We start from the raw sequence: 10,000 nt of genomic DNA on the forward strand, positions 1-10,000 counted from the left end.
TCATTCAAACCAGCTCGTCGTCACACCCTAAAGTGTCGAACGTTTTTCGTGTACGGATCCGCCGTCGTGTTACGCCTCTAAACAGGAGGCCTCACCTAACCTCGCTGCATGTTCTTCTGTACTGTATGTTAGTCTCATACGGACGAGTGAAGATCCACTCTCCATGGTTGAAACGATTAAAGCCGACGGCTCGACCGTTTATGAGTTTCATTGCGTTTAGTTTTTAAGTCTCAACCCTAGATTCAGTCCCGAATGAGGACGTATTGTACCTTTCAAATTGTCCACGATTCTTGATGCTGACATCACATCGGCCCAGAGGAAAAGTACAGAAAAATACAGCTCTTGAGACGTGAACGAGACTTCTGAGGGAAGCATGCTGCCAGGTGACATTCCGACATCTCACCAGTTTTCGCCTGGACCAGGACCGGCTCGTCTAGTCAGATGTTTTTCTTCGAGGCATTCTAAAAGACAAATTCCTGTCTTTTAGAAACATCTGACATTCTTCGGGCATTTCCGAAAACCATCAGGAGAGACTATTTCTGTCACCGAAACGTAACCATTATCTTGAATATTATCGTAAACTGATTTTCATTTACGGATTTACATTTTATTCTTCATTAATCCACGCAAACAAGATGCCACTTAAAGACGTCTCCACACCCGATTTTCAGGGTCACCAGCTCCGGGTCTTGAACCTGTCAGCTGTCTCTCAACTTGTGCGCCCCCTGCTGGTCTGGTCTAGATGTGTGGAATTTCCTGCTTATTAAGTGTGAAATATTGCTGGATGGTGAGATCATTTGATCCCACTAGTGTCAAGAGGTAATGACGTAATGAATTGAATTGCATCATGAAAACTGGCTGTTTGATGGAATTTCAAGACATTTTCAAAAGTTTTCATGTCAGAAGAGTTTTAAGAAAGAAGTTAAGTCGTGAAAAAAACAAGTAAAACACACGTACTGTAGATCAGGGCGAAGGAGGATATGGAAAGAGGAAGGATCCGACAGAGAGAGTGTGAAAAAAAAATGTGGTGTTAAAAACACATTTTGGAATCACAGCAACGTTTGCGATAAGGAAACACTGAGGAAATAAAAGAAAGTTTTGTTTTTTTTTTCATTTAAGACCTAAAAACAATGTAAATGATATAAATTGATATTTTAATATTACTCTCACATAATTACAAGAAATCCTAACATCAATATTTCTGTATAAGATAATTAATGATTTTCTTTTCTTTGATGAATTGAATCGAATCATGTATTAATTGATTGATTCTCTCCTGCAGTTCCAGATAAACAGATAAAGAAATGAGCTCAGGAATAAAAGACCCTCCACCGTATGTCATCCCGGGTCAGTGTCACATCTTCATTTGGGATCCAGATCACCTCCTTTCTTCTTCTCCTTATGTACACTACACAGTAACAATTGGTGTGGGGTTTTACTAAAGTGTCTGTAGAGGTCTGGTGGTCTGTACCACTGGTTTAATGGCTTTTGGCTCCTTGTGCAGTTTTGATCTGATGCTAATGACGTTCTCAGTAAAAAGCTGCCATGCTGAAATGACGTCCTTTCTTGTTGTCTGCAGTGGATAAAGGAGGGGATGACGTGAGGGTGTACAAGGTGCACACGCCATTCGACCCAAAATCCACATCCGCCAGCGCGTCAGACTTCAGAGTCCCTACCCAATCCACGACAAGTGAGTGTGTTGCTGCTTATCTCTGTGTATGATGTGTGGGGTTCAAAATCCCAGCCTGCTCCTCTCTGAATCTCTTCCTCTCTCACTCTAACAGATTACACGACGCCCACCGACAGGAACAGGTACGTTAATTACGAGTCGGAGCTCGGGCGCTCTCCTGGTATGGTCACCTGCCCCAACTGCCGAGAGCAAGTGCTCACTCATGTCACCTATAAAGTGGGAACGTATGCATGGCTCATGTGCCTCCTCTTCATCCTGTGCGGGTAAGAACATGAAGAACTTCTACTGAACCTTTCTCACGCAATTCATCTTTACATACAGCAATAAAATACAGAAATCATAACAAATTGATCTTATTTTATTCCGATTCAAACGAACCTCAAAATATACATCAGTACCATATTGTGCATGTTAATAAAATATGCAAATTATATGCAACCACATCATTGAATATGCATATTTACATAAACCAATCAATTTCACTCTGATCTATCTATCTATCTATCTAGCTCAGAGATGAAATTAAGAAAAAATTAAATAAATAAATTGAAATCACTCAAATTTCTATTTTTATATATTACATTTATATATTGATTTAAATGTTTTATATTATAATGTTAATATCATATAATTGAATTATATTTCTAATAATAATTGTAACATTATTCTTTTTCAAGATAAAGTCTTAATATTTATTATCATGCATCTATGGCGTTTTAAAAAAACGATACAAACCTCCCCTTTAATTATGGTGCCTCTACAACCATTTATAAATGATATAAACCACCCCTTTAAAAGGTATACATTTTTGAAATGGTCATATAAACTGTGCTGAGCTGTGTGTGTGTGTGTGTGTGTGCGTGTTGCAGGTTCATAATTGGCTGCTGTCTCCTGCCGTTCTGCCTCAAGTTCTTTAAAGACGTCTATCACTCCTGCCCCAAGTGTAACCGTGTTCTGTATGTGAACAAGAAAAAGTGTTGCTGACCCTGGCTGACCATCTTAACACAGCTTAACAATCAGCTGAAGAAAGAAAACGCACACGCACACACACACACACACACACACACACACACACACACACACACTAAATAAAACACAGCACACCAACATCTAGTCATCGTGATCGTGAATGAACATGAGATTAGCTGATGTCACTGCTGGTCACTTTAGAAACCTAACCATGTATTGCTCTTGTTATTATGCTTGTTATAAGTTGCTATAATGCTCCTGTTGCTACACAACCCTGCTGATAATTAGGACGTTTCGATTCGGACGATCAATGTTTTCTCATCCAGACTTTCCATGAGTCCACGTGTTTGCTCTGTTTTCAGGTGTTCAGTGTTCTTGTTTGTTTGGTTCAGGTGTGTTCGGAGCTGGATAGAGCAAAAAAAAAGTGTCCCGGACGCTAGAGTCTGACAAAGGAAGTCGATATCATCAGTCAGTCAGTAGAAAAGAAAATCATATTGTTGCTATTTAGTGACCAAAACTAGCTTTTGTACAGAATAAACAACATTCGGACATATAAAAGTCTCATATGTCGATACGTTCACCTTTAAGAATTATTACCAGTGAAAAACTTTAGCCAGCTAACAACCACAAGTCAAGAAAACACTTCTCAAATGACATCAGGTGATATTTGTATCCAAGATATTATCCTAAATGTTCCTAGCCTTTCCTGCTAATGCTTGATAGCATCATGCTAACCTGCGCTAACCGGCGCTAACATGCTAACGTGACAGGATTTCTGACAGGATTCGATCATTTTTATTACACAGCCATGTAACCACTTTCATTCATAAATACTGGCTTTTTCATTTGCTTTAAATGGCTGAAGTTATGACTCTAGAGTTTTGGGAGAAATCTGTAGTCTGGACAGAAAAAAACGCTGATCTCCATCAGAGGGTTTAAGTTCCTCTGGACATCATCATGCACTCCAATACGACCACCTGAACAGAATCCGGTGTTTAATATGAAGGACATGGAGTGTAGAGTAACACGCTATGGAGTTACTCACACCATCGTTATTATAATTATTATTATTTACCACTGAATTTGAGGATTTTTTTCACAGAGAATGGGGGCAGATATTCTCGGGGCGTTGGGCTCTGTAAGTGTTATAGAAATGATTTTGTTGGTGTAAAACATTAAACTGTTTTTTTTTTTTTTGGATAAATCCCTGCACACTCCGGCAATAAGGCTCCACGGTATTGGTATCTAGTTCTCAGGTTCTTCAGCAGACGAACATTGAGTTGAACACTAACAAATTAGACCAGGAAACCCCTGTGCTTTGTACATAATTCTCCAGAAATATGGAATATTATTTTAAACTGTATTTTGTATCGGAGAGCTCCGTTACGGCGACGTACAAGTCAGCGTAAATAAGCCGCTCCGCTCGGTCATTAAAAATCATCTTTTTCCCGAACGTTTACGAGTGTCTTTTTGTGGATGTGGTGAGTGTCGATTCGATATTTCATCTTTAATCAGATCCTCGATGATCCCTCTGTTATCGATCATCTTACACACACACCGGCTGCTGAAGAAACGAACACCAAACGGAACATCTTCACATGGTCACTACAGGTTGGCTGGTGTAGAAGAGACCTCAGAAGTTTCAGGGTTTTAGGGTTAAAACTCAAAAAAACAGGAGCGACAGACGGATGCACTGACGTATTGTCCTCGATATGAGGGTTAGGACTCTGTGTCAGTCATGAAGGAAAGAAACTATCATCAGATAATTGACCTTGGTGTGACCTTGACCCGTTTGGCTCAATTCTAGAAGCTAAGCAGTTCATCAGCTGGTTAATGACATTCACATAAAAATTCTACAAACATTCCAACACTAGTTTTGCTAAGTTTCAGACAGCGTCGATCCTGAACACAGTAAAATCATGTGTGTGTAAACTTCGCTAGCATCTGTGTACTGGGATGTGGTAGCCTATTGGTTAAGGTGTTGGGCTACCGATCGGAAGGTTGAGAGTTCGATTCCTATGTCCACCAAGCTGCCACTGCTGGGTCCCTGAGCAAGGCCCTTAACCCTCAATTGCGCAGTTGTATAAAAAGTCGCGTCTGCTAAATGCTGTAAATGTATTGGTGTAAAACTCTGTAGGAATCCTGTGTCACTCTTACGAATGTTGCTTTGCAAACAGAACAAAGCGTAGAATGGATATTTTAGTGGAGGTTAAAAAAAAAATTTGGTGACTCAAATACAAATTTGTAGAGCTGGAGGCTCTACAAAAGCCGTAGCAGCCTGAAACGCTTTAAATGGCAGCGCCAAAATGCCAGTCGGCGTAAGGAGAAGCTCCATTCGGGATCACAACGTTCCATCAATAGTTGCAGTAGCTTTTATAGAAAATTTTATTCAACATACATTTTTCAGCAAAAAGGCAATATACAGGAATAGTTGTTGTACACTGCTGCTACACGGAGGAAGTAGACTGGGGAGGGAACGGGAATCAAAAGATGTAATCTGCATCTGCACTTAAAACGAACGGTAGCAAGTAGTTGAGCAAAAAAAAAAACAAAACAAAAAAAAAACAAACCCAAAAAATAAGGAAATAAAACTGTTTCCAAAGTAAAACTACACACAATGAATATGAACATCTGAATCGATCTGTACCCAACAAAAGTGTGTCTTTAATTTTACATGTCCATTCTTTTTAAATATACAATTTTAAATGTTTGTCTTTACAAAGCAGACTACGCACTCGGGAGCACGCCTCCCCCTGTGCTGGGGAAAGAAGGAAAAAAAAGGGGGGGGGGGGGGAGGAACCAACAAAACTAAAGAAAACAAAAAAAACCCCGATAAATGGTTCGTTTAATGCTGGTTTCTCTACATCCTGAACCAGTCTAGCAAAAGTCTGCAGCTTCCTGCTAACGTAGGACGAACGTGGAGCGACGACGCCTCCGATCCCACGGCAAAAAATGACAGAGAAAACGAAAGACAAGCGGAAAAAGGGGGAGAGAGAGCAATAAGGAGAAGGGGAGAGAAAGAGAAAAAGAACACACGGGGGGCCTCGGGGGCCGAAACACGACCAAAGATTACATTTACCGCTGTGAAGAAATGTAGAACCTTTGATATTAAGTGCCAACGTGCAAAATGAAATACAGACAATTCTTTTTTTCGTTCGCTGTTCGTCTTTAAAATGATGCTGTGGATCTTTACTTTTATCTTACAGGTTGTCCGTGAGAATGGTACGACTGAATTCTTAATTAAGTGTGAATTGAGTAAAAAAAATAATAAAACAAACCAAAAAGATATGAAGAAAAAAAAAAACCCATACAACTAGTTTTGCGCTAAGGGATAAGAGAGAAAACACAGAACAGCTTCAGTTATCAGCAAGCTTTAACCTTCAGCGGGATCCTTTTTGGGTTAAAAGCTGGTTAAATACCCGACATCCATCCATCCATCTCGTTTTTATTATTATTTTTTTTGGTAAATGGCCGAGCTTTTATTTCCATCCTCCTTCCTTCCTCCGTCACTATGCGCACAGCAGCTTGCCAATTCTTCAATTTCACAACAACTCATTAAAACCAAAAAATTAAAAAGGAAAACAAAACCAAAAACAGAGAAAAAAAAAAGAAAACCAAAAAAAAAACCCAACAACACCAATAAACCTGTCTAGAAAGTTCATACTGTTCCCCGTTTGTTAAAATTCAATTCATTCTCCCAGACAAAAACAGGCAGGCGACAGTTGAATCAAAGAGCTTGGAGGGGAGGGGGGGGGAGGAGGGGAAAAAAGAAGATGAGCAGGAACTCTGGTTTGCTGAAGACTTCATAGGCAGGGCTTGTGTAACCGCAGGACAGGTGGTAAAAAGTGGTGCACACACTCACACACAACTTCTGGTTAGAGTCTTTAATAAGGGTGGGGTTAGGGTGGAGAGAGAGAGAGAGAGAGGGAGAGAGAGCGCGTCAGTTGTGGATCTTTATAGCTTTCTCCAGGTACGTGTAACGCCCTCGCTTCGGCGCTTTGTTGAAGTGGTCAAGCCCTAACCAAGGTCTCGGGTGGGACATGTTTCCTGGAGAGAGCGAGAGCAAGAGAGAGAGTGAGAGAGAGAGGCAGTGTTACTGAGCTGCTGTTAAAAAGAATAAACCAACACCTTCTGACCAGTCAGACATGACAGCGTATCAGATAAACGATCAGTTTAAGGACAAACCTGGCTGTGGCTCGAAGTCCTTCAGATTCACTTCGTAGTCGTCCTCGTTGAGGTACTGGTGCCGTCCCATCATCACGATCGCAAACTTAAACTGGAAAATGCACAAAAAGCATTCGCAAAACAAGGCAAGTACATCATTAGCAAGCTATAAGTAAACTGACACGGCATTATACAAGCTGTGCAGGGAAACTAACCCAAGCAAAGTGTGTGTGTGTGTGTGTGTGTGTGTGTGTGTGTGTATCAATCAGAAAGATCTTTATTGCCAAGTATGTTTTCACACACGAGGAATTTGTTCTAGTGTAGGAGCTCCACAGTGTAAACAGAATGGCATTGATAAGACATGAACACAATATAATATACATATATAGTGTATGTATGTGTGTGTGCAAATGTGTTCATGTGAGTGTGCATGTGTGAGTAAGTGTGTGCATGTGTGAGTGTGTGCATGTGTGAGTGTGCGCGTGCATGTGTGTGCGTGCATGCACGCATGTGTGCGCGTGAGTGTGTGTGTGAGTGTGTGCATACGTGTGTGTGAGGAGAGTGTGTATGAGTGTGTGCGCATGTGAGTGAGTGTGTGTGCATGTGCGAATGAATGTGTGTGTAGTGTGTGTGTGAGCGTGTGCACGTTTGTGTGTGTGTGCGTGCGTGTGTGCATGCTCTCTACAAACTTCAAATGTGAAGCTCCAAGATATGCCTCAAGGTTTATTAAACACCCCACCCCCCACTGCAGAATGGCGAGTGATCCAGCTCATTTCCCTGTAATCTACAGTCCCCAGGCAGAACCAGACCCAGACCCAGACCCATGTCACACTGTTCACCTTTTCAAACTCCTTCTCCTGGATGTCTAGCATGCTCTGGATCCTCTTCATGACCTCTCTGAAGGGCTCGGCCTGCACACAGCACCTTAACGCTTAATAACTCGACTTTGTCTCAATGCTTCTGTGACACATTTACAGCATGTGACAGACGCCCTTAACCAGAGCGACGTACATAAGCGCTTAGATCTCGAACATTGAATACATTAATGCTGGTTTACTAGGTTACAGACTTAAGACACCATGAGTTTAAAACATTTGTTCAAAGTTACAATGAAAAAGTGTCAAAGGTTTTTTTAAATGCAAAAGACGCACAAAACACCGACCTGACGGATCTTCAGCAGGAACGGAATTCCAAACGTCCCGAAGACCTCCTTATGGAAATGTGCGACCGGAATCAGCATCTCGTTCTCCTTATCCAGGTCCACCTGGTCCAGAGGGATTTCCTATGGGGCGCCGAAAGGAAAAAAAAAAAAAAAAAAAAAGATTTCAAACGCACACGCGTGGAACGTTCACGACGTCTACAACACGTCGCCGCGCAACTTATCGGATAGTCGCCGTTTTATTTCATGCTCCGACGAGTTCCAGAATAAAGAAAAGATCTCACCTCTATTCTGAACGTCCGACTGGCTGCGGGGGATAAACATTCTAGGAGCTCGTCCTCTTGGTGAACCCCGATTATTTTGTAGCTTACGATTTCTAACAGCCTGTGGGAAGGAAAAGACGGGCGGAAAAAGACGCAGAGATAAAACCGATGTTCGGTAAAGTCGTGTGGAATCAGATGTAATGGCGCCCTCGGAGAGCGACATCGTAATACCGGAACGTGAAAGCATGGACACTACACAGAACACACTGATCGGTGATTCCTACCTGAGCTTCTCTGAGCCTTTGTCTGAGAGCTCCACAGCCTTTTTACATTCCTCGAGAAGGTCTCGAACACAGCCATGCTTGTCTGGGTATAGTGTGATCTCCTGCAGGACAGAAACCGTATCAGGACCGCGTAAGGACATGCAAAATTAAAACATATAAGCTTAGATTGGTGCCTTCAAGCTGATACAGGAAGCTCCTCGAGGAGCATTTTATTTTTTACCTCCTCCCGAAACTGACTGTTGAGCCATATGGACTTGAAGCTCCTCCGGTTTTCAAAGTCTGTGATCTTCATCTTGAGCTGCGAGATGTAAGAGGAGACATGAATTAGTCAGAGGACCGCAGCTGAACCTGCACGGCGGGGCTCGGGTTCCTGTACAGAGAGCTCGGATTGCTGTGTTCTGCGTGTCGTCCTGTACAGAAACACAGCTGAGAATAGCACCGAGGTGTTAATGATGATCGCGCTCGACCGAGGACGTGCCGATTTACCTGCGCTCGTTTATAATACGCACAGGTAAAAGTTCAGACTTGGCGTCCGATGGATCGCGATATTAAGTCACAAATGATAATTATCCCAAAGTAACATTCTAAAAAGGACGTGAACAGGACACCGATCCTTTTAGTTTGGCTTTTGTTCCATCTAGAATTGATTCACTGATGAACTCCGTGGTGTCGGGGACTTCTGGAAGATGATGGATCTTCTCACCTGTTGGTAGTAGAGCTTCTTGGGCTGCCGGGGTTTGAAGAACTGCAGCAGGTCTCTGAGAGTTCCCTCGTAGTTGTGCCTGAGTGGGTTCCCCGGGCCGTCTCTGTACCTGCGCGGGACCAAAAAAGAATGCCAAATTACAACAAACTACTCTAGATATCAAGTGATTCATCCCCATTACTAGGAAGAGCGATGAAGTGAACATGAAGGAAGAAGAGAAAGAAGGGTGAGATGTGAGCAAACTAACCCTTGTGACTTGAAGAACTGTAGGAGCATGGGGTCAGTGTTTAACCTCTGTGCCACAGTCTTCGCCACCTACGAAGGACGTTAAACATACACGTGTGAGTAAACGTCATCTGTTTTTGGATGTCGAGGTATAAAAGGCATCACGCGCTCTGATTAAATAAGAACAATGACATGTTTTACAACAAAGAAAAGGACTTTTTACTCTTTACACACGAGCCGTAACACCGGGAACATGAGCATGAGGATTGTGTGGGTGTCACACACACATGCAGCACTACACACACTTCAGAGCCTTACTTACAGTCTGTCGAGGATGTTTAACACGGTCAAGGTCATTTGAGGTCATTCGACAAAAACCAACCTGGAAGTAGTTCATTCTGTTGGATAGTGTGACGACGAAGCCGGGATCGTTGTGGATGGTTTTGTCACAGAAGATGACGTCCACGCGGTGATACAGGTCTCTGAAGTAGTCTTTAGCTGTTGGTAGCTCACTGGTCTCGTTTTCTGGGTCCTCCCTGTTAG

At 42.3% G+C, this 10,000-nt stretch overlaps 2 protein-coding genes across 4 annotated transcripts in view; one reads left to right on the forward strand and one right to left on the reverse strand.

Annotated features, from left to right (window-relative positions):
- si:ch211-157c3.4 (Lipopolysaccharide-induced tumor necrosis factor-alpha factor homolog-like) overlaps positions 1–4,112 on the forward strand; it is a 5,529-nt gene extending 1,417 nt beyond the window's left edge. Inside the window, exons 2-5 of the mRNA XM_027156837.2 lie at positions 1,283–1,347; positions 1,580–1,690; positions 1,785–1,953; positions 2,560–4,112. Coding sequence (XP_027012638.1) covers positions 1,305–1,347; positions 1,580–1,690; positions 1,785–1,953; positions 2,560–2,674 — 438 coding nt within the window. The 5' untranslated portion in view covers positions 1,283–1,304 and the 3' untranslated portion in view covers positions 2,675–4,112. The remainder of the gene's footprint in view (positions 1–1,282; positions 1,348–1,579; positions 1,691–1,784; positions 1,954–2,559) is intronic.
- Positions 4,113–5,026: 914 nt separating this feature from the next.
- usp7 (ubiquitin specific peptidase 7 (herpes virus-associated)) overlaps positions 5,027–10,000 on the reverse strand; it is an 18,023-nt gene continuing 13,049 nt past the window's right edge. For all 3 annotated transcript variants that reach the window (XM_027156855.2, XM_027156851.2, XM_027156856.2), the window contains exons 22-31: positions 9,840–9,993; positions 9,480–9,547; positions 9,233–9,341; positions 8,750–8,827; positions 8,530–8,630; positions 8,267–8,366; positions 7,986–8,105; positions 7,663–7,734; positions 6,845–6,935; positions 5,027–6,706 (exon numbers count right to left, since the gene is read on the reverse strand). In XM_027156855.2, coding sequence (XP_027012656.1) covers positions 6,600–6,706; positions 6,845–6,935; positions 7,663–7,734; positions 7,986–8,105; positions 8,267–8,366; positions 8,530–8,630; positions 8,750–8,827; positions 9,233–9,341; positions 9,480–9,547; positions 9,840–9,993 — 1,000 coding nt within the window. In that variant the 3' untranslated portion in view covers positions 5,027–6,599. The remainder of the gene's footprint in view (positions 6,707–6,844; positions 6,936–7,662; positions 7,735–7,985; positions 8,106–8,266; positions 8,367–8,529; positions 8,631–8,749; positions 8,828–9,232; positions 9,342–9,479; positions 9,548–9,839; positions 9,994–10,000) is intronic.

The sequence above is a fragment of the Tachysurus fulvidraco genome, chromosome 15, assembly GCF_022655615.1.
Source record: "Tachysurus fulvidraco isolate hzauxx_2018 chromosome 15, HZAU_PFXX_2.0, whole genome shotgun sequence".
Taxonomy (NCBI): domain Eukaryota; kingdom Metazoa; phylum Chordata; class Actinopteri; order Siluriformes; family Bagridae; genus Tachysurus; species Tachysurus fulvidraco.